The sequence below is a fragment of the Alternaria hordeiaustralica genome (genome assembly GCF_023758085.1).
Source record: "Alternaria hordeiaustralica strain BMP 2776 chromosome Unknown scaffold_13, whole genome shotgun sequence".
Taxonomy (NCBI): Eukaryota; Fungi; Ascomycota; class Dothideomycetes; order Pleosporales; family Pleosporaceae; genus Alternaria; species Alternaria hordeiaustralica.
Window position 1 is genome coordinate 770,722 of NW_026056785.1, and position 24,016 is coordinate 794,737.

The window sequence follows — 24,016 nt, forward strand, 5'->3', positions numbered from 1 at the left end:
TGTGGAGCGAGAGAAGAAAGATGGCACTTCACTTATCAGCGTCGAGGCAAGGGGTGGTGCAGTCGAAAAGCAGCGGCGAGCTGGTTGGCCCGACGAAACGTGAAATGAGCAGCCCCATTGTCCCGTTCGGCACCACGCCGCTTGGGGCACAACGTCAGGGGAACTCGATGCCGATCGCTGCCACTTCGCCCTCAAATCGCCCTCCTCGCCTGCCGAGCATCGCAAGCCTTGCCAGACTAGACCCGTACCTCGTCCGAGCCTGAAAAGCCTTGCGACTCGGGCCATAATCGCGCGGGCCCAGAGCTTGTCTGCGATGTGTCTGCGCGCCTGCGATGCCAACGGGCCTCGCCGCACGTCATCGACTACATCAAATTTCTTAACCCAGTTCTTGCGCAACGTTCGGTCTGACAAGCCTGACATAATCACCGCATGCTCTGTCATCCACGCATCGCTGTTGCTGTCTGCTGTCTGCTGTCAGCCACGACGTGCTCGCCCACTGATGCCCACCTCTTGGCATGCTGTAAGCGTTGCGGCACTCACACCACCACGCATAGTCGACGATCTTATTGCAGTGCTATTTCCTTTTCCAGCTTCGCCTACACCATAGACTAGCACATAAGCACATGCGGCCACATATTTGAAGACGTCGTGCCGCCGTTGCGCAGCAGTCACCACGCGACAATTACACTTCTTACCAACGCCTGTGTAGCACGAAATAACATGTTACAGCCTCTCAGCACATGATTGGCCCTCCCGATTTTGTAATCATCGTGTGGAGGTTCAACGGGCTGGCCCGAGACCACTCTCATTAATGCGCTGTCAAATGGGCTGTGTAGCCCTTCCTAGTGCGAGGATTCGCTGTAAATTACGATGGACTTTCATCTCGCAACCGCAGATACGAGACAACCTGTCCATCGTAATTTCACTCTGCTATAACATGGCACTTCCCCGCTGCCTGACAGCTCTACACACCTCCGCATAGCACGTTGCTGGCACCATCCCAGGTCGGTTGAAGTAATGTAATGTATTTGTTTACTGATCTCGAAGAACAGCTGTTTACCGGAGACCCCTTTGAAAGCTACATACTCAAGCACGCGCAGCGGCTCTGTAATCCACCACAACCCCCGCAGCTCAAGATCTCCTTAAAATGGCAATCCCTCCACCTGCCAGCCGAGCCCGACAAGAGAAAATTCCGAGATGCAACATATGAAACAATGGCTAGCTCGCAACAGAAAAAGAAGAGATGATGAACAATGAAAAGAACAATCCAAAAAGAAAAAGGACGACCAGCATATGCCGCTGACGTCTGCCAACACCAGCGCAGGTTCCACCAGTCCGCCATTTCTCTGTATAGTTCCAAGCCTACCCAATCCTGAGCAACGCCGTGTTCAATAACCAGTCCCTGTATGGTGGTCGTTCAACCTGCGTTACGAAGAGTAGTGATGAAAAGTAGTGGAAGGGTGGCTTCCTACAAGCGACGGGAAAACCCCATGGCTTTGTAGATCCAAGGATTTGAGACCAATATGTGAGAGATGACAACCACATTAAGTATGAGCGATAGTGGAGAGCAAGAGTCGCAAATGCCCTACCGCTGTTCCAAGCGGCGGGGCCTACGCATCGAGCTTCCTCGTAAGAAAGCAACCGCGACCGGGTATAAGAGCACGCAAAAGAATAATTGACAAACAGACGGTAGTGTGCGGGCTGCTCATTGCATCTGGTGATGCTCCGGTGACATGCTTGATGGGTCTAACGAGCCGAATGAAACCAGGTTCTGCATATCCAAGTCGTCGACGTTGTCATCCATCATCGGAGACCGGAACGGCATGTTGAGATTTTGCTTGGCGTACATGTCTGTCATCTGCAGCGCCTCGTCGGACATGCCGTTGTCGTGCGACATTGGGTACACATCATTGTGGTTGTCACGACCGAAAGAACCCAGTGGTGGTGACTGGTTAGCAATGATAGGGTCAGGGTGGTTCATCGCCGGCATAGGTGAGTGGTGAGATGCAGAAGGTGGCGGGCCCATTGGTGTATGTACATAGGGAGGAATGTTGTACTGGCCATAGTTGGATGCCGGGATGTTGTCGTTTGATGGACCCGATGTGAAAAAGGAAGGCGTGCCGTATTCCGAAGGGGAGTTGGCGGTAGTGGCGGACATGGGGTACTGTCGGTAGTCCATGCCGTACCCTGCAGAAGTGTCGATGCTCAGGTGAGGACCAATGGGGCCTGCACTCTGGGGCGTCGGCGCAAAGATCTCAGGGTTAGGAACATACGGCGACGGCTCTTGTTGGATCAAGAATGATGGCATCGGGTTGCGAAGCATAGAAAAGTCCATCGCAACAGGCACCGAACGACTTCGCTGGCGCTTGTGACCACGCGGTTGGAAGGGTTGAGGTGCAAGATGCGTCTCCTGAAACATGCCCATGTGATGCGGGTGCTGGAGGTGGTTTGGTTGGGACGCGGGCCGGTGGTTGATGGGCGAGACCGGTGCCGAGACGGCGAATGTGTTTGGGTCGAACATGTTGTGTCGGTTCTGAAACGACTCCAGTGAGACAAGTTTCGCCAACTGACCGCTCAGCACCTTCGGGTGACCACCCAAATGGTGCAACATAATGTTTGATGCTTGCTGGTCCTCGGTAAAGTCGCCGCATTGGAAAAATCCTCCCGAACCGGAAGAGTCCATGAAGAAGTTCGGAGGGCGGTTGAGCTCGACAATCAGGCCTCCGGGGCGTTGCGACGCACCCTCGGCGTTTGCGGTCATGTCGCCATTCTCCAGTGAAATGTTCTTGATGTATGAGAATGGGTACTCAATCTTGTATCCTGCAGAGTCGTTGTTGATGTAGTAGGTGATGCAGCACTTCTCGGGCGAGTAGAATACCACAAGGTCCATGGCGCTCTGTCCAACTCGTCTCCAGCTACCGATGCTGAGGGAGCGGCAGGCAAAGTGGTGGATGACAACCTTGGAGTTGTTGGCGTCGGTGTTGAGAAGCATGCCACTTCCGTATGGCATACCGCCTGCGCGTCCCAGGAAACTAGTGCCGATTGACTTGCCAGACTCCATGGCCTGCAGAGCAAGGTATCGTCGCATGGACTCTGGGATATCATTGCAGTCATCACCGTTCTCGATGCTCTTCTTGGCAATGTTCTTGATCTTGGCACGCCTATGCAAATGTCAGTACTGCGCACAAGCATCATGGTGCTCGCTTTTCCTACCTGTTCTGGAACCAGATCTGGACAGAGCGCTCGGTCATGTTGATTTCCGATGCAATTCTTTCGCGGGTAGCAGCAGTGGGCGTGGGGTTCTTGTTGAACTCCACTTCGAGTGTCACCAGTTGGTCTTGAGTGGCCCTCTGTCTCTTCTGGTTGCGCTGCTGCTGGGTGAGGGTGCTCTTGCGCGGGGGTCGGCGCGGGGCAGAGCCCTGCGTCGGGGTCGAGGATGACGCCGGTGGAGATGGCGTGGGCGAGACCATTGCGTCGTCGTTTGACTGCATGTTGGGTGGTGGGGATGATCGGAGGGCGAGAGTTGGACTCGATTCGAAGCGGGGTCGGAGATATAGAGGGAGCAATCGAGCTAACACCTCAGTCTATCTTGGTTCGTAAAGTGTCGTGAAGTAATGGTCCAAGCAATGGTGGTGGGTGAAGATAGTGGAGCTATGCGAAGCTGGTAAGAGTTCAATGTCACGGGAGAAAGAATCCACGTGTGTGAGAAGCTCGAGACACCGTCCAGGCGCGTGTGAGAAGGGTCAAGGGTGAAGGAAGCTGCTGGCCGGGGAGCAGATGGATCGTCCGAAAGCGAGTCCAAGTCGACAAGAGTGAAGGAAGAGGTGCTAAGGAGCGGACAGACAAAGCCTAAAGGAGGGTTGTGAAGAAAGGAACGTGGGCAAAGGCCGAAAGGAGTGGCGGCACTTCGCAGAAGTCGACAGAGAAAGAGAAAGATGTAGGTACCACACCGACAGCAAAGGTGACGATAGGAATCCGGATAGAGGAGCAGGGCCTTGGATGTAAATGAGCGACCGTGGTTGGGAAAGGGGAGATTAAGGGAAGGGGCATTGAAGCCGGGGGGAAGGTGCGCGCCGGCTAGCTTAGGCTGGGCAGGGCGCTAGCTGGCCAGAGAGACGGTTTTAGCCCAACGGCACCACCGCTCGACGCCCGCCCTGGAGGCGCGAGACCAGTGGTGACGCACCAAAACGCTTATGTTCTGAAGCAAACCATGCTCGTCGCAACACTCTGACCGGATGTTCCTCCGCTCTACACCACGACACAGCAGCACCAGCATCCGACGGTGCGCGTGCGGCGTGCTCTCTGCCCGCCTGCACGCGCTGCCCGCAATAGCTCCGATCAGGGGGACTACTGCGAGGTACCTCGGAGTCGCGCCACTAGAGACGTGACAGCAAGGGTCGACCGACAGGCTCTGTTCCAAGACTCAGGAGGCCGCCGCCTATAGGGCAATCCTTGCCGCGAGGCTGGCCGCGACAACAGACTCGCATCGCGATACCTGTCAGATCAGCACGCATGAATGGTGCTCGTTTATCAAAAAGAGGCCGCGAAGTCGTCGTCCTCATGGTCCGCTTTAGCGTGTTCCGACAGGCCAAACAACGCGCGAGCATGAGGCGCTACCGTTGTCGTGTTTGAGAAGCCCTGCGTCTTCGAGTGCTCACTACGGCAACGATCGGGCAAGGCACACCAGAGCGTGACTGTGAGCGTGAGCGTGAGCGTGAAGGCGCACCAGCAGGGCGTTCAAAGTATTCCTGGCACGCGTCTGTGTCGGTCGCACCTGGCCTGCATCGCCGTACGCGCCCGCATTCTTGGTGCTGACCGTGTGCGGCAGAGGGCCCATTTCGGTATCGTGAAGACTTGATCGCGAGCCTCGTGCGGATCGCTCGGGTAAGCCGAGCATGAGAAAAGATCCTGACGAGCATCGGCGCCCGTGCCGTCTAATCGCTCCCATCCTGACACGCTCGTCGCTCGGTCAAAAAGCCACGGAATCGAGATTGTTCACATTTGGCAAGCCGCAATAGTTCGTTGATCTTGAGAGTGCCGACTCAGCTTAGCTCGTCGCCCGTCTTGTCGCCCTACAGCTGTCAATCTATAGTACCGATCGCTTCCCTGCACCATTAATTGCAAGGCTTACGCCAGGCACGGCGGTGTGAATGGTGGACGCGTCGGCAAGCGAGTGACAACAACCACCAACCCGGAAAACTGACTCCCACCAACAACATCATGGCCCGCGCCGAGCGCGGCCTCGACCGGATCTGCAGACCACCTGCACCCCCAACTTGCGGAAGTCCCTCATCCGTCTCTGCATGCTCAACCACCGTTTGCTTTCAAGAATGTCAAGTGTAACAGAATGTTGCGAATCGTGCCACTGCATTGAAAACACGTCCAAACAGCACCGAAGCAGTGTGACGAGCAGCGTCCATCCCCATACTTTGTTTCAGCGTTACACCGCTCGGGACCAGACTACGCCATCATGCACACTTCGCTACTTACTCGAGTCCTAGCCTGCAATATATGTCGTGTTCAGAAAACACATGGTCGCCCTCGCATGGATACTGTAAGGCTCTCACGGCCCTCGTTTGCGTCCCACTGTTTGACGCCATCGTCTTCTAGAAACATTTCTTGATGCCCTGACCATGTGCGGGAGACGTGTTTCTAGAACAACCGCTGACGAACAGTACAGTGGTCGACGACCCTGGGCTGGGCCGGTTGAGTCAGTTCGGCAGTCGATCCGATGTGCATCCTTCCTTCGCAAACGGTATACTTATTCTTTTTAACGATCGGGATATTGCCGTCTGTGCGTGTTATCGTTCATGAGGAGTACTGCAGCTCAACACCCACAGAGCGGACCATTTGCTCTCTCTTCTTCAGGTCCAGACTCGCACCAAGAGTGAATAGCAGCTCCTTGATTCTGCCCTCCCACAATACTCCGATATGCCAATCCTGATCGACTCTAGCCTTCAGCACGCCGGACACATCGTCATCTGCAGAAGTTGTTGGGCGTTTCCAATCTGGACGCAACTTCTTGATCGCCCAATCTACGTCGGTCGTGCTGCGCAGATGCCAGAGTTCACACCCGAGCTGCAGCTCACTTTCATAGGAATAGAAGTTGAAGTCGAAGCGGGAGGACAGGGCTAAGTTGGGGCCGGCCTTGACAGCATACGTGGAAGAGAGATTTCCCATCAACGGGTTGAGCGTGAGCGTCATGGTATACGGGAAGCCCGTATGGTTGGGTAGGGTGGCGAACCTCACCCCTGTGCTGATTCCCCCGCTCTTGTTGAGTATGCCATAGTACAGCTCAGCGCCTGCGCTGAAGCGACCATGCACAGGATCCACCTGCTCTGCAGCAACGGGTTCTGCGGGCGCAACTCTGGGGCCTGGACCAAAGTTGTAGAGACCCCGGACGCCCATCAACGCCGAGTCTGTGCTGTACATGTATTCCGTGCTGTATTTGCCGAAGTCATTTTGCAGTAGCGTCAGGATCGTCCCGCCGTTGTTGAGATTGGAGTCGCTCACGGCGGCGATCCTCAGCTGGCGTGTGGGAGTGAGGCGGCGGAGGTACAGGGCTTCGAGCCTCTGCTGTGGTAGGAATATGCGCCCATACAACAGGGTGTCTGTCTCGACTCAGCGGGGGTACGGGAAGGCAGTGTCATCCAGCTCACTCTTGCGGTCTATCCGGCGGCCAGCATGCCAAACCTCCCACGACCACTTCTCGTCCGGTGTCCGCAACTCTTGCGCATGCTTGTAGCCTCGTATCACGTTGTGGAGGTCGATGTGGGACGTCCTAAAGTCCTTCCGTAGTGGCAGCGACGAGTACAGGTAGGATACTGAGCCGTCGACTACCCCCACACTGCCTAGGGTGTACGAGGTTGCGAAATTGGGGGCGGCGAGAGAGGAGATTTGCATGCGCAGCCCACGGGGTATGTCAAAGTCGAGCAATGCTGTCATCATAAGTCAGTATCCAATCTAGAACGCGACATCCAGTGTGACGTACCTCGTGCCGACGCGTTCAGTGCGCCATAGGAATTGTCGACGTTCCAGCCCGATGCCTCGTAGAATGCATGCTGCACGCTATCCATGAAATCCAACATCGCTCTGTTATCGATTGATCATCTCGAGCAGACTGGGGTGAGGTTGAGTGCGTAGACTTTGGAGAGCGCGAGAGCGACATCTGGATCCACAGCGGAGCAGCCGCGGTTGCACCAATCGGGGGTTCGCCAAAATCCCCGCTCAATTTTTTGGAAGTCGCGACCGCAACTTCGAACTTTTTCCTGAGCGCAACCACCAACCACAACACCCCCGAAATACCGCCACCATGCCCAAATCCAAGCGCCAGAAGGTCGTGCATCTTACCAAGACGGACAAGAAGGGCAAGGAGCTGTCTTTGAAGCTCTTTGCCAATGTCCAGGAAGCGGCGGATAACTTTGAGCACATCTTCGTCTTTGCCGTAGAGAACATGCGCAACTCGTACCTGAAGGAAGTCCGTCAGGAGTTCGCTGACAGCCGGTATGTCTGCGTGAGCGCTTTTATCCAATGCGCGCAAGGCTAACGAATGCGCAGATTCTTCTTCGGAAAGACCAAAGTCATGGCGAAAGCGCTTGGCCTAAGCCCGGCAGAAGAGCACCTCTCGAACCTCTCCGAGCTCACCAAGCACCTCAACGGCAATGTCGGACTCTTTTTCACCAACCGCGAGCCCAGCGAGGTCATCGAGTACTTTGCCAACTACTCGCAAACCGACTTTGCGCGCGCCGGCGTCGTCGCGACGCAGACCTTCACAGTACCCGCTGGTGTAGTCCACTCAAGAGGCGGAGAGATTCCCGAAGAGGAGGACGTGCCGCTGCCGCACAGCATGGAGACTACCATCAGGAAATGGGGCATGCCAACGAGGCTCGACAAGGGCAAGATTATCTTGGATGTACCGTACACTATCGCGGAGGAGGGCAAGGTCATGAACAGTCATCAAACCGCGCTGCTGAAGATGTTCGGTGTGGCCATGGCAGACTTCAAGATCGATCTCAAGGCCTACTACACCAAGGCGACTGAGCAGGTGACAGAGGTCGGAGCTATGGAGGAGTAAGAACAAGCGAGATCAGCTTAGTTCAGTTGCATTATGACGGCGTTTCTTAGGCGTACGGTTTGACCAGGGAAAAGTATGCTAGATGACTTTGACGGAAAGCTCGAGTCAACCCACGAGCACATCACAATATACCCTATTATGTTGGTCTTAAACTTGGCTAGACCTCTGCGCGACTGGCTTTCATGGCATACTGCATATATTTTTCAGTCGCCTGTTCTCTACTAAAAGATATTAAAACCTGCTACAGCATCGCTAATCCAGCTAAAAGACCTCCCAAAATAGCTCCAAATGTCTCAGGGTAGTTCGCAACACCTGCACCCGTCTCGGCCGGGACCGACGCACTTGCCGAAGTCTCATCCGCTGTAGGAGTCGCCGTGCGCGAAGTCCTGACCGATGTGGATGAGTGTGTGGAAGAATGTGTCGAGGTATGCGAGGTTGTAGAGTTGCGCGACAGCGTTGAAGTCGAGAGCGTCGAGTTGGCCATAGCGCTGCTAGACATGGAGATCATGACTGTGCTGCCGGAAGGTGTGAGAGTCGGTAAGTTTGAAAGTACCGGAGCGGACTCGGTGACGGAGGGATAGACGATGGTGCTAGGGCCAAAGAAAGGCGCCGTGTCCGGGTCGAACATTGGGCCGGTATCTACATCGGATGCTTGATTAGAGTTGAGATTCCAGGCATACTACATGCAAAACTATTGCCGTCGACCAAACTTACAGCTTGAGGTTGAGGCATCTTGCGCAAGCGCGGCGACCACCAGGCCAAACAAGGCAACGAGTACCTTCATACTTTCTTTCTTGCTACCCAACTTGTCGCGTTGTGATGCACTAGTAACGGCAGTCGGCAGTCGTGAAACTCAATAGTGATGCTGGCGGAACCTCGAACGTGTAGTGACGAAGATAATAAAATGTATTAGGAAAGAGCGAAAGAGTCAAAAGTAAGGATCGACCAACGACTACGACCGCGATGGAAAGTGAAGCCCAGCACGCGCGCGCATCACGTAGGACCAGAAAACTGGTTCTCCAGGGACTTTTAATCCCCATTCATTCTACCCTGCCCCGTCAGCCTGTTCTGGCCCTCCGCCCCTAAAGAGAAGGATCTCGTAAAGAACAAGCATATCAATACTCTCCCGCAACCCGCCCAATGATGGCCGCCCAGTCAGCGTGCCCAGAGGTCTGGTCATCTCCGTGGGGCTAGACGTGTTTCGGATGGGGGCTCGTGTTCTCGTGTCTACACGGCTGCGAGCCCGAAAGTTAGTGGCGCCTAGTCCTATTGCCGCGAGACTGGCGCGGTGAATCTATGGATTGGACTTGGGGCAGGCTAGAGGGTAGAAAGTGAGCAGCTGATGCGCGCGATGGGGGCTTGCTTTTTTGGGTGATGTCGATGGATGGCTTTGTGAATGGATGCTAGTGAGCGTTGGAGGCGCGCGTGAGTGGAGATACCCCACATGGCGCCCCTGATGGCTTGGCAGGTACAAGCGGGCGGGCAAGCGATGTGAGGACGCGTGCATGACGTGCTTGTTTTGCTGAGCCTGCAGCACCACCGCGGAGCCTGAGACCGCTATCACACGACTGACTCTGATATACGAAATGACGCCGCGGATCGTTAGATCTGGACTTTGTTCACAAAATACACCAGCCTTTGCATGGCCACTGCCGCTGCGGTGTCGCGCAAACCAGATGAGCTGCCTAGGTATCGTCACTTCATCTGCTCTCGAACATGTGTCTTGATCTCACTTTCATGTCTTGCATGGAGTCTAACACAAAGTTGCTTGCTAACAATGGAATTGTCTCGGTGCTCAGCACATATAATACAGCATTCACAAGCAGAAGGTAGAGCCTCACAGCCAGAAACGGACGCTACCTCATCAGCAGCTCCAAATGAACTATCAAACCCAGAACAGCCCACTCGGAGGGCGCGGTTTATTTGCGAATCGATCACTCGGACGGGGCGACCGCATACTCACGGAAGACCCCATTGTCTTCTGCAACACCGGTAGTACTGAAAACCAGTGGTCCGACCAGGATACCGTCGACACTTTCTATGATGCTCAACGAGTACATGCAACTTCTGTCATCTATGCAGCTGTGAACGATCTTACATTAGAGCAGCGAAAAACACTACGTACGCTCTGGCCCCGGCCAGCCCATGGTTCTACACTCGATCGATACGTCGATCGTTTCGAACGCAACGCATTCACCTTCGTGAATGCCAGCAATAACAAAACACACCTGGTAGTGTATGAAGACATGCGCTCCATCAACCACTCTTGTGTTCCAAACGCTACCATCGAAATCTGGCCCCGCCGCACTTTGTTTCCGGAAGGCCAAGCAAGGCTCGTAGCAACTCAAGCAATCCCAGACGGAGCCGAGGTCTTTGTAAATTACATAGAACGCGACTGGCTTGGCGATCATGTAGCTCGAAATGCTGTACTTAATCACCACTGGGGATTTACGTGTTCATGCAACGGGTGTACACACCCGTTTACCGCTATGGATACTATCTCACGCAACCTGGCGAGCGCATACAAGACCAACATCACTGCAATGGCAGCGGTAATAACCGAGGAGCAGAAGAATCACAGCATCATGAACCTGGAGGGCTACATCAAAATTCTTACTTCTTTGGGTAGGTGGGATGCAGAGCTATCCAAAGCGTAGGTCAAATCACTTAATCCTCATGACTACACCACTGATGACTTTTGAACAGATCCCTAGAACTCGCAAGGCTTTACTTCGGAAAGGAAGACTACGCGCAGGCAAAGCAAACTGCCCACGCAGGGCTAATCGTCGAGAAGAACTTCTTCATCGCTACTTGGAATCAGCAGCTGAACGACATACTAGGACAGTGTCACCAGGAGGACGAAAGGCTGCTTGAGGAGTACAACAAGGCAGCCATGGGTCCTTTTTCAATCAAGCCTATGTAGTGTTTGCATATGATCATTCGTTGTATTTCGTCCTGAACAATGAGCGTGTCGATGATTCTCTCTCAAACCAGACTCCTGTTTATGCTTCCAGATCAGCAAACTGCCGCAGCTGACGGGATATAAGGGTCGATCTGACGTCCCTTGGTAGACTTCCCACATCACCCATACGGACAAAAGTCGTCAACTACACGATAAACATGGCAACAAATCATCCTCAGGTACGGGTCACTAATGCTAACGTTGTTGCGGGTAATGGCCTTGTCGCACAGCAAAACTTCAAGAAAGGCGCTCTCATTCTCGACGAAAACGCATTTTTCCAATGCGACACACGCAAGCAGCCCGAGGAGCAGAATAGGGAAGTCATCGCTTTCTATGACGAAGAGGTCAACAAAACTACTGCGCGTTTGACGACCGCATACACACAGCTAAGCTGGCAAGATCGAGAAGCCTTCCACAAGCTCTACACTTCGAAGACCAGGGCTACAGACGTCGAGCACCTTGTAGATCGTTGTCGGTACAACGCTTTCAACTTCCGTGATTATACCGGTGTAGGTATCCAGCACACCCGCCTAGTTGTCTATCGCACGATATCCTTCGCCAACCATTCGTGCATCCCCAATGCAGTACTTTACATCGACGAGAATGGCGCAGATCTTAAAGGTTATGCCCGACTGGTTGCTACACGACAGATAGACGCTGGTGAAGAGATCCTGATCAACTACATCGCGGACGATTGGGAAAAGAGCAGGGATGCTCGCCAAGCAGCACTGATGCTAGGATGGGGCTTCGACTGCAGTTGCAAAGCATGTGCGCCTGCGCTCGAGCCGGACGCGTCAGAGCGAACTTTGTGCTACACCTATAGTAATAAGGAAGGTCAAATCTCCTGCGCAAAGCTTCGCATTTACGTCGATCTACTGCACGAACTGGGCGTACGCGACCAGTTGCTATCATCTGCGTAAGTATTCGGGCTCGATCATGCTCTTGATGTCATGCTAATTTGTCCCACCCAGATACAATATGCTCGCGGACAACCACTTCATGCAACGAAAGTACAAAGAAGCAGCGTATTATGCTCGAAGTGGTCTTCTCGTTGAAAATCACTTTTATGCAAAGACTAATCTTGAGTCATTACTCGCCGTGTATGGTGAGTGTATTATGAAGGATAGCAGCATCCATGCTGAGATTGAAGAGAGCTAAGAAAGGTGCTCACACCTTCCTAGCTGGATCAGGGCTAGTGGACTTGGTTCACTCGGTATCAAATTGTCATGCTGAAGAGAATGTAGCCAATGCGGGTATACAGTATAGATTGAGATAGTATATCCAAGATGCCTACCAAAAACCGATAGACTAATGACGCTGTGATTTTGTACCCTAGACCAAGCAAGTCCCACGCGAAGAGTTGAGTAGAAGCAGCACACCTGCCATAACGTATCGCCGAAAGACTGACACACTCATAAGAAAGACAAAAGTATCGAGAAGAGAAGTTAGAAACGAGAGAACATGCGTATCACCTAGTACCCACCATAACCTCCACGTCGCCCACTCAGCGGCACCCTAGCATGCCACTCATCATCTTCATACTGGAAGGCCGAGTCCCTCCTACCCATCATGTTCGCGCGTCTGGCAGATCGCTCTTTCTTGTCCTGGATGTGCTCAAGAGCCGCATGAATGTCATTGAGTGCGTATCGCGCATCCAATTCGTCTTGGTCTCCAATCGCGCGTGGCTGGGGGTAGCTGTAGCCTTGCTCATGCCTGTCCGCGAGGTATGATGAGGCGCGCACTGGTTTGGGTGGGAAGTGTGATTGCGCGAAAGGATTGTGGATATTGGGTGGATTGGCCATGGTCGCGCGGCGATTTGGTAGGCTTGGCCGAGTAGTGTGAACTGGGTAGTCATCGAAGTACGACTCGGGCTCGTGCATGTGCGTGCGTGGGCTGCGGGGTTGTGGGTAGTCGTCCACTGTCTCCTTGTGGTATCTGACCTTCTGTACACGACGGTGGTCAACATCTTCGTCGTAGATGTGGCTGGGGTGCGGCTGGCCGAATGGGTTGGGTGACCTTCTTCCGTAAGAGACCTTCTGGCGACGATGAACGTGCGTGAAAGAAGGGCGGCGGCGTATAGGAGTGTCAAAGATACCATCATCTGCTGTGTGGGCAGATGTAGTGTTCATAGACTCGGTGCCGCTTCCACGATCTGATGATGAGTTGGAAGTCTCCCTAGCCATGCCGTGCGAGGAGTAGTACTTTCCAGATCTCTTCTTCTTCTCGTTAGAGAGGCCAACTGGTGAGGCATTACCGGAACGTGTTCGTTCTTCCACAATGTTGTTGGTGCTCAAGTGGATGTGAACAGGCGGCACTTTGTTGTGAGATGACCGAGAAGAGTCGGTGGTGAAGGACTCTGGGCTATGCCTACCATTGCGTTGATCATCGACTATGTCTGAAGTGCGGTGTCGACGGGTAGTCTTTGCAATATATGGATCGACGTTGTTCTTGCGTGCCCGACTTCGGCTACGACTACGACTGAGGGCTCTAGCTTTGCTGAGTGATCGATGTCTCTGAGTCTTCTTCGATCTCTTGCCGGACCGCTGACGTCCTCGTCCACGTCGATCAACATCTATATGATCATGTTCAATGTTGACAAAACTGGAATCTTCAGACTCAGACTCCCAGGAGTCACTGTCGGACGATGAGTCGGAAACATCCCGACGAACCCTGTGGTGTTTCTTCTGATGTCTGAGGTGATCAGAATTCAGGCCTTGGACGTGCCTCATGCCAATTGGCGGCATATGCATCTGGTCCGGAAACGCACCAGGCATTGGCATTTGACCAAAGGGCGCGCCATGGGGTTGGCCATGAGGAGGCGGAGGATGCTGCATGGGCGCGCCCGGCATGGGTTGGCCCGCTCCACCATGCGGTGGGGGTGGTGGACGACCCATGTCGTGTGATGCAGGCATCCCCGGAGGTGGGGGTGGAGGAGGGGGACCTCCAGGAGGACCTGCCATTGGGTTCATGTGGCCCGGGTTTGGAGGATGCTGGCCGAAGCTTTGCGCGCCAGGATGTTGTGGTTGCTGTTGGGGAGGTCTTTGTTGCTGTGGCATGTTTTGGCCGGGGTTGTTGGACGGGTTCGGGAACGGTTGACCTTGCGAGTTTCCTGGTGGCTTGTTCTTGTTTGCATCTTGGGGCCCATTGCCCGCACCTCCGACGACAGGTCTCGCTTGCATAGGCTCCTGAAACCCAGAAGGTTCGGTCTCCAGAATGATGTCTACACGCACCAGCTGCCTTTCTCGACGGTTGACCGAGCGCCATTTGTTTACAACGCTTGCAATTCTGTATTGGATGGTTCTATTGTACTTCGCAAGCTCAACGTTCTGGTCCTCAACGAGCTCGTTGATGATTCGGCGACAGTTTGGGGAAGGGATCTCGGTCATCGCCTTCTTGACGTTATTATGGTTTCGACGAAACTTGTGCAGTTCGCTGTGGAGTTCCTGGAGTGCGACATGTTGTTGCTCAGGTGTGGCATCCTCCCAGGAAGTGGCGTTCCTTGGCTTCTCCAAGATGAAGGAAGCCAGTTGGGGATCGTAGTTGGCGTATGGGTTTAGAGGTTGCTGTTGGGGCTGAGTTGGCCTCTGCTGGGCCTGTCCAAAGTTCTGCTGTTGTCCAGAGCTCTGCTGCTGCCCATTCGGGACTTGTCGTTGTTGGCTGACATTCTGATGTTGATGGGGTACATGACCCTGGTACTGTCCCTGCTGTGGAGTCGCCATTGAATGATTCGTAGAGGTTATGGGAGGGATATCTTGAACGAAGGAAGTATAGCCGATGGCTAGATGCTCAAGTGACTGAAGACTTGATGCCGATGATCGAAACAGGCAGAGCAATGTGATGAAGACACGGGAAGTGAATGACAGGGCGAACTAGAAAGTCTAAGGCAGAAACAGGAGGACGTTGACCGAAGATATAGATTGGGAAATTTCTTGTCATACTGCAAGATTGTAGCTCTCGATCTTTGTCCGGAGCAGTAGTAACACTTTGTTGATGCAAGCGAGGTTGTGGTCCCTCTAGGAGTACAACACCCACATGCAGTCGTTTCTCCGGGGGGTATACATGAAACAAGCGTTGATTGGTCGTCTCGAAGGGCACTCGCAAGCCCCACTTGAGGGTGATATCGAGGCTCTCACCGGTCTAAGCCACCAGGCTGAGGGGGACAAACAGGCAAATAACCCCGCCCTCTTGCGTGAACGCGCAGCATAGCTTCGTTGCTACACGTCTTGAGGCTCAACTTTGACCGGACCAGTGAAAGATGATATGCAATCTGCATCAGCCATGCGCATGCATATTTGAGGACTCATAGCGGCTGCCTGTTGTTGCATGCAGCCTGATGGTGGTGGTGTTTGGATAAGGTCGCATATGCATTACAGATGTAATCGTTGGGGTTCGCCGCGAATCATCGATGTAATTGTTGCTTTTTTAGCCTGCCCTCCGTGGAGCTGGATACATGAAGTCGTCGAAGTGTGAGAAACGTTCGCGGTGCCAGTGCAGAAGAAGCGATCATTGATTGACCACGCTAACGGGGCGTCATGACCCCGCTTTTGGTCCGTGCATGGCTCAACACCCCCTTTCGCCGCGAGCCCTAGAGCCAGCCAAAAGAAGGCAACTGACCACTACAAGCCACCATCGCAAGGTTCACGGGAAAGATGAGGACCTTTTTTCTGAGTAACGAGTATCGATGGCTGAGACAGCGTCCTGCTGACGTCCAACCCGTCTGCTTGCCCTTCGTTCCGCTCGGCCAACGCCTCCAATCACCACCCACAAGTCGAGGTAAGAACCCGCTGGTTACACCGAAGTCTTTCAGTCACTGGTAGTTGTACCTGGTGGTGCGCATGTATACCCCTTATCTGTGTTTGCACTTATACCACTCAGCCCCGCTTGCATCACTGCTGGGCGTGTCGTATGCCAAACATTCTGGTGCATCGCCCTTTGGTGTATCGCAGTGCGATTCGATCTTTCCAGCCGATGTTAATCCGCCTACACTCCAACATGGACTTCAGACCGTTCTGCGGTGCGGCTCAGCGCGCGTTCGCGCAGCGTCGATCTACTACTGCACATCGCGTTGCTGTCGACCTGTTTACTGCAGTTCGACGCCCTTCCATGCAGCTCGTGCCGCCCTCCAATCTTCAGCTCTCTATCCAACCAATGTCCTTCTTGCCGGAAGCCCGCGGACTTGATCGCATTTGGAGGCCTATCGAACACACCGGATCCACCGCGCATGACATGCATATCCGCGGCTGGATGACATCTTTGACACGCAGCCTTATGCACGTCTGGGTTGCAACACCACAACCGTGTTCCAGAATCGTCTCTAATAGGCGAGAGCGACTGCAACTCTTACGAGTAGCCGCGATAGATATACAACATCGTTACACTTCCTGATATTCGCTCACCGGACGCAGACACGCCCTCGCTCATACACTTCTATCATGAAGATCCTCCATATCAGTCTCGGACCGGATATGTCGGCTTGAACCATCTCTCCTGCGTTTTGAGGAGCATGACAAAGTCTCCGGCCCGAGCAAGTAGTCACGCAAGTGCGTTCTATTGAGAGTTCATGCGCCCACAAACAGCCACCTGAGCAAGGATGCGATCCTGCACCAGACTTGATAGCTACAAATCTACTAACGAACAGATTGAAGCGCACCGGAAGCATGGAATATCTTGATCGGTGTGAAACTACTCTCCGAGCCACACGGCACTTGAGAGGCTCGGCATCTCGCTGGTACGATCTGCGGGTACGTACATGTCTGAGACACGGGCGAGCATCACGGCTTGCCTACCACCCCGCACGAACGCAGCATTCCGCCGACTCGGTATCGTTGCCTTGACCGCCAGACTGATCCTTCGACAGCCAAGCTCTCACATCCGGCAGGCCGCGGCAGAGACAAGATGGCGTGGCATTAGAGGACGATCTTAATCACGCTTTCGGTTACACACTCCGAAGCAGTGAATGACAGCTTGCGATCAACACTAGACGATCCGATGAGAGCATGTTGTGATGACCTTCCAGCAGCCAGAGATACGTTGCTTGGCAAATTGATCCGTCGGGCGATATGCAATGCATGCGCGAGGTGTCATGGTGTGTCACATAACCAGCGTCGCAGAGCCTCAGAAAGTTACGATGGCAGCCTGGTTCGTTTACGTGTCGCCACCAACTGCCTGCTTCGCTTGCAATCATGCGTGAAGAGTACTGAAGGACCATGAGCGATGAGGACACGAGCGTGTCTTGCCTCAGGACAGGGTCTTCGAACACGATGCATACTGGATAAAGTGCGCGGCCGATACGTAACGACAAGCATGACCGGCTTATGGCCCTAGTCTTGCCTTCTATCCTGCCACAGGCAAATTCACATGCGTGCCTTGCCGCTTGAACCTAAGCGTTCGAGCGCCCCACCTCTCTTTGGCTTGGTCTAGTTCGAAAACGTCCTCCCAAGGCTCGCCGATATCGACTTCATCCTGCTGGGACACGTTCGTCCAAGCGTCATCAACTTCCGACGCACTGCTGACGATCTTGATACCCATCTCCTCCGCAATCTTTCTGACATCTTCGGCGGCCTCCTCTGCGCTTTCGTACTCGCTCTTCCAGGCTTTGAGTAAGACACTTCCAAGCCTAGCCTCTTCTAGCACTTGGAGCTGATCATGCCAATCTTTTCCTGGCTTCGATGGGCCGCCTTCGGGTGGAGAGAGCGGGTCCCAATCTATGCCCCGTTTACAATGCGCTTCGGCCGTGTGAGTGTTCGTCATGAGTTCCCAGACAAAGGTCGCCCAATAGAATCTTTATCGCGATCATGTAGTTAGCAACCCGTTGTAAATGTCTTGACGAATGTGGGGGTAATGATACTCACAAAGACTCACGGTGGCTTCCACATTGTTCAGGGGGCTCGGTGGAATACTCTTCGTAGTATATCGCGCCACCATCTCCTACCCATTCACCAGTATCCCAAGGGTAGGAGAAGAGTTCTGGTATTTCTTCGCTCTCGTCTTCGCTCTCTTCCCCACTCTCATCCTCAGGACATACTGAGACAGGAGCCCCAGCATCATACCATTCCTGGTATCTTCGCTCTCGTCTCTCGCTCCGCTTCGCCTCGTTCCAAGCGTCTCGCCTACTCTCAGCATCAAGCTCTGGCCCGTCGACGTTGATAAATCCCGCGATAGCAAGGGAATAGTCAGAGCGCAGCCATACATTAGTTGACGAGAAGAACGTCAGGTATACAGAGCGAGAGTGGAAGTAGGCAATGGCAGACAGCGATTGCAAAGCCCATCGGTAATACAAAGCCAGCATGATACGATCCTCTCTTGAAGGCTTTTCGGGTACAGGCAAGGTCATGGCAGGAAGATCACCCCAGTGTGGTCCTGGTGTTAATCTTTCGACTAGCACCCCGTTGCCGGCATCGCTGTTCACAAGGCCGGTACGCCTACCATCGCGTTAACGTCAACACAGTACTAACCCCTCGCTGCACATACCGAACAATCCGTGGATGACCCTCTCCAAGAAGCTCATAAGCTTTCCGTAGCCGCTTGCTCGCCCACTCTGGTCTTACCCTTGGATCCGGATAGATCGTCTCCTTAGGTTCGTAGAGGATGATGCTCTTCCCATCTTTGTGAGGCACTGCACAGACATGTTGCCAGAAATCATAGTACCAGTTCTTTGTGTCTCCTGGCTCTGTGCTGGCTTCGGGGGGCGTAGGAGTGCGGTAGACACGGTTGAGCGACATAGTGTGTCTTCCAACCGCGCGCTCTTCGTCTTCAGGCTGTGGCCCATTGAGATATGAGATTGGCGAACCCATTAGGCAGCGCGAAAACTGGTGCTGGAAAACCTAAATCGCGATACGTTGCGTACTTTATACACTGACCCTGGTGCTACTAGTTAAGGCAAGCGCTATCGCGCCTTGCGGACTGTGCTAATTAATTAATTAATTAATATTAGTTTAACGCTAATATTATAACCTCCTAAAGAGCATTTTAGTAGGTACTACTAAGAAGTTATAGTAGTTATACACTACTTTATAAGCCTATTCTAGAGTTTATATATATATTAAAGAGAAGAGAAAAGCCTCTAAGTACTTCTTATACTTATTATATTTAGTAGTAATACTACTTTTTAGTAGTATTAAAGTAGCTTACTACTATATTAAATAAAAATAAATAAAAAATAGTAAGTATAAATATAAAATAATAAGAAAATAGTAAATAAAAGTAAGTAATAGTAGCTTTTAGGCTACTAGTACTCTACTAAAAAATACTAAAAAATTTAGTAAGTTTTAGTAAAATTTAAGTAAATTTATAGTATAATTATACTACTATAGTAGTTTATTACTTTAATAAAAAATATAAATTTATTAGACTAGTCTATTAATTCTTTAAAGTACTTAAGCTTTTTATTTTATATACTAAGAAAGGTATTTAGTTAAAAAGGCTAAAGTTAAAATTTTACTTAAGTTCTTCTATAAAAGATAATATATTTAGAAATTTTAGCTTTACTATAAATATATTCTAAAGTTATATTTTTATAGTTAAACCTTTAGTAATACTAAGTAAAGTCTTTATACTTAAAGTAAATTATTAAAGCTTTAGCTAGTACACGCTAAAGTAAAGTTAGTATAGTTAGTAGCTATCTAGTAGCGTAAGATAGTTACTATTATAAGTACTAAGTAGATAGTTTACCTTTCTTAGTATTCTACTAGTATTAGTAAACTTATTCTAGTAGGCTCTAACTAATTAATCTAATACCTAAGTACGTAAAGTTATTAGCTTAACTAAATAGTAAATATAAGTTTTTAGCTTTATTATTTACTATTTAGTTTACTAGTTTATTTTTAGAGATACTAGTATATTTAAGTACCTACTATACTTATATATTATAAGTATTTATAATACTATATATTTATAAAAAAGTCTATTAAAATAATACTAGTACTTATTCTTAGATACTTTAAATAATAGAAGTACTATTAATATAAAGTATAATCTTTTAGTAGCTAGATAGAGTAAAATAAACTACATATATAAGACTTCTATAAGCTTCTATTACTTCTATATTAAATATATAAAAAAAAAAATATAATAAGCTTTAGCTAGTTATTAATTTAGTTTAGCTTTAGTAAATAGTGTATCTATAGATTATAGCTCTTTAATCTTTAATTTATTACTTAAAGCTATTTAAAAAAATAGTTACTATTATTAGACTAAGAGCTTTCTACTATACTATAAAAGTAGCTATAGCTTTAGTTTTAGCCTAGCTAAAAGTAAAGTCTTTTTATAAGCTTAGTAAGAAATATTAAGTATTAGTTAAAGTTAGTCTAGAAATAGTAGAAAAAAGCTAGGCTATCTATTAGACTTTAGATTAAGAGCGCTAGTAACTTCTAGCGCTTTTACTTTATTAAATAAAAAGTAGTATAATTTTATTTACTAGTAAATAGAAAATATCTATACTTAGTAGATATACTAATTATTAGAGCTTAATCTCTTTTAGAGCTACTACTATAAATAGTATAGTAGCCTTTTTTAGTATAATAGTGTTTAGTATAGTTTACTACGCTAGTAGTATAGCTCTTATAGTAGTTATTATAGTATAGTCTATTATAGCTAGGTACTACTTAATATAGATACTAACTATAGGCTTCTAGAAAGCTCTAATAATTTATAGATTCTTTATTTTCTTTTTATACTATGCTTTAGCTCTATAAAATAATAATAGTATAATATAGGTTATAACTACTTTATAAAAAGACGTAGTAAGTAGACTATAAATAGTATTTATAAGACTTTAAAGATAGTAGAAGATCTTTTAAGTAACTACTATCTATTTAGTAATATAAGTTTTAAAAGTTAGCTTTCTATTAAACTAAATCTCTAGCTAGCGTAGAGTAGCCTAGCTACTATTTACTTTAGAGAGAATAGCGTAAATTTCTTAATTATTAAGCTAGATAAAAAGAGAAAGTAGGCTTTATTTTCTTATTAAGTAAATTAGCTTAGTCTTTTTAGAAGTAAATATAATTTTATTTACTACTTTCTATTTATTAATAGACTTTAAATTAAAAGCTAGTAATATAGTACTTTTATTTAAAGAATAGGTAGTTTTATAAATATAGATATTATTAGTATACTTAAAGTATAATTATTAGTTCTAGTTTAAAAGTTTAGCTAGGTAAAGAGTATAAAGAACTAGTAATAGTAGTAATTCTTAAAGTATTCTATAGCGTATAGAGTAGGCTAGAGTAGTAGTGTTTTCTAGCCTTACGTAGATAGTTTTATTAGATAAAAACTTTTAAATAAGCTTTTTAAAAATTAAAAGCTAGCTCTACTCTTTAAGTTATTAAAGTGTAAGAGATATAAATAAAGATAAATATATTTAATAGAATATAAGCTATTATATAAAATATAAAGGTATAAGACCTTTATATATAGAAAGCTAGTAGGTAGCCTAGCCTAATTAGGCTAGGCTAGTTACGTAATAACGTAATAAAATAGAAACTAGCTAGAACTATAATATTACCTCTCTCTTCTAAGATAGTTACACTAGTAATTATTATAACTATCTAATAAAGCTTCTTTATAGAGATAATATTATTCTTCTATATACTAGGCGCGCTATTATAGTAATATACTATTATTTTCTATTATCTTATAGAGTATTATATTCTCTATAAGATACTAAGTATTTACTATATTTATAGTAATGTTAGAGTTAGAACTAAGATAAGACTAAGCCTAGAGCTAAGGCTAGAGTTAGAGTTAGAGTTAGAGTTAGAGTTAGAGTTAGAGTTAGAGTTAGAGTTAGAGTTAGAGTTAGAGTTAGAGTTAGAGCTAGAGTTAGAGCTAGAGCTAGATACTAACTACTAGTAGAAGATAGAGACGTTATAGGTACTATAGAGTCTATAGTGTTATAAGAAAAAAATACTATATATAGTTAATTAATACTAAGGCTATATCTTATCTTATCTAGCTATATTAAGTTAACTAGATAACTATAAGACTTACTTTCTAAACTAGTGCTATAATAAGTTTTCTTTAGTAAATTAGCGCGCTAAGTAATAAAGTCTTTTACTATATCTTTATTATTAGAGCTATTAGCGTAGCTATTAAAGATATACGCAAAGATAGTATTAAAGTATAAAGTAAAGTTATAGTATAGATTATAGATAGATAGCTTATCTAGATAGGCGTTATAGAATTTCTAGACTACTTCTTTAGCTCTCTAAAGGTTAGTATAGTTCTACTAAAAAGAGAAAGTGTTCTAATCTAAAGAGTTAGTATACTTAACCTTATACTACTAAGTACTCTTCTTATCTATAATAAAATTCTTATAATATCTATTAATATAATAGTTAATAATAGTATTAATATAGTAGTTATAGATACTATTAGACTTCTTAAAGATAAGAACTCTCTTATTATTATTATATAGTGCTTAGTTTATATCTATATATAATAGCTAAGAATAAAAGATAGAATATACCTACTTATAGTAGTTAGAAAGCTCTAACGTTATAGCGTACTTATTACTAACTATATTTACCTAGTAGAGCTTTAAGTTCTTAACTAAAAGGCTATAATTAGGCTATATAGTAGAAATGTTATAAGCGTTAATATAAATATAATTACTAATATAATACTCTAGAGCTACTTAGTAATTAACATTAGTATAGTACTCTATCTTATTCTATATCTAGCGTAGGTTTTTCTATATAAAGTAAATAACTTTAGCTATTCTATTTACTATTCTATAGGCTTTTTTATAGAGAAGCTTCTCTATATAAGTATAGATAGTAATAATAGATATATCTAGCTCTATACTTATACAAGAAAGATATTCTTTTATAGCTAAAGTAGAGGTAATACTAGTAGAAGTATTCTTATAATTATTAATAGTAAGCTAGGTAATAAGTAACTAATTAACTTAGTTATTCTATATATAGTTTACGTATACGTAAAAGTAACACTTAAAACTAGCGTTAGCTACTTTAGTTTAACTATTTATCTTTAGATAATAGGTAGTTAAAAGCTTTAGAGTAATATCTATTCTAGTATAAAGCTTCTTCTAAAAGTAGAAAATAAACTACGCTCTATAATCTAAGATAATAGTAGAGAAAAACTCTTTTTTTTACTAGACGTACTTAATAAAGGCGCGTATAATAGTTTATATCTCTAAGTTCTCTAGAGTAATAAAGCGTTATTACTTACTAAGATAGTTAATAATAACTATTATATACTTATAGATGTAGCTAAAGCGCTTACTATAAGATAGTAGAGTAATAAAGTTAATAGAGATATTAGTCTAGAAATAGTAAGAGATTAAAAGTAAGTATAGTAGACTCTACTTCTAAGATTTATAGAGCTTAGCCTAATAATATATCTTATAGTTCTATATATAACGCGCAATAGTGTCTATTATTAGTAGCTAGTAGAAGTGCTAACTAATAAGATAGTAAGTAGATTACTTACTACTATAGCTAGCAGAGAGACTATTATAGTAGTAGCTAACAATCTAGTTATAGAGCTTATTATTAAAGAGTACTAGTAGATAATCTTAGAAGTATATAAGTCTATTTATAATAGCGTAATTTTTAAGCTCTATCTTAAGCTTTATTTCTATAACTAAACTATAGAGTAGCTAATAAGCGCTATCTATCTTAGCTTTAATAATATTCTTTATAGTACTATTCTTATTATATATAGTCTAAATAGTAGCTATAAGCCTATTTATAGTACTCTTTTTAGGTACTTATACTTATAGTAGTAGAGTATTAAGTAAAGAGTTCTCTATAGACTTTCTCTCTGCGTTAATATTTAAGGTAACTACTAGTTTAGACTTCTTATCTACTAAGTTACTATTACTAATAAACTTCTTACTTATAAAATAGACTATTACTACTAATATAGGCGTAGACTTAGTGTAGTCTATAAATAATATTCTAGCTAGGTATACTACGTATAATACTCTATTCTTCTATTATATCTATATAATATCTTTA

At 47.3% G+C, this 24,016-nt stretch overlaps 6 protein-coding genes across 6 annotated transcripts; 2 read left to right on the forward strand and 4 right to left on the reverse strand.

Moving 5' to 3' along the window:
- Positions 1-1,705: 1,705 nt before the first annotated feature.
- On the reverse strand, positions 1,706-3,491 carry J4E84_006806 (uncharacterized protein; the record flags this gene model as incomplete). The annotated part of the gene is made up of 2 exons (XM_049389393.1): positions 1,706-3,161; positions 3,214-3,491. The coding sequence occupies 2 exons, from the start codon at positions 3,489-3,491 to the stop codon at positions 1,706-1,708; spliced, it is 1,734 nt and encodes a 577-aa protein (XP_049243102.1).
- Positions 3,492-5,808: 2,317 nt separating this feature from the next.
- On the reverse strand, positions 5,809-7,088 carry MDM10 (Mitochondrial distribution and morphology protein 10; the record flags this gene model as incomplete). The annotated part of the gene is made up of 3 exons (XM_049389394.1): positions 5,809-6,611; positions 6,660-6,938; positions 6,992-7,088. 3 exons carry the CDS (start codon positions 7,086-7,088, stop codon positions 5,809-5,811), a joined length of 1,179 nt encoding a protein of 392 aa, XP_049243103.1.
- Positions 7,089-7,312: 224 nt separating this feature from the next.
- Positions 7,313-8,074, forward strand: J4E84_006808 (uncharacterized protein; the record flags this gene model as incomplete). Its single annotated transcript, XM_049389395.1, has 2 exons — positions 7,313-7,503; positions 7,558-8,074. The coding sequence occupies 2 exons, from the start codon at positions 7,313-7,315 to the stop codon at positions 8,072-8,074; spliced, it is 708 nt and encodes a 235-aa protein (XP_049243104.1).
- A 3,120-nt stretch (positions 8,075-11,194) lies between these two features.
- J4E84_006809 (uncharacterized protein) lies at positions 11,195-11,956 on the forward strand (the record flags this gene model as incomplete). The annotated part of the gene is made up of 1 exon (XM_049389396.1): positions 11,195-11,956. The coding sequence occupies one exon, from the start codon at positions 11,195-11,197 to the stop codon at positions 11,954-11,956; it is 762 nt and encodes a 253-aa protein (XP_049243105.1).
- A 552-nt stretch (positions 11,957-12,508) lies between these two features.
- J4E84_006810 (uncharacterized protein) lies at positions 12,509-14,755 on the reverse strand (the record flags this gene model as incomplete). The annotated part of the gene is made up of 1 exon (XM_049389397.1): positions 12,509-14,755. One exon carries the CDS (start codon positions 14,753-14,755, stop codon positions 12,509-12,511), a length of 2,247 nt encoding a protein of 748 aa, XP_049243106.1.
- A 2,614-nt stretch (positions 14,756-17,369) lies between these two features.
- On the reverse strand, positions 17,370-17,971 carry J4E84_006811 (uncharacterized protein; the record flags this gene model as incomplete). Its single annotated transcript, XM_049389398.1, has 2 exons — positions 17,370-17,740; positions 17,968-17,971. The coding sequence occupies 2 exons, from the start codon at positions 17,969-17,971 to the stop codon at positions 17,370-17,372; spliced, it is 375 nt and encodes a 124-aa protein (XP_049243107.1).
- Between the last annotated feature and the right edge of the window lie 6,045 nt (positions 17,972-24,016).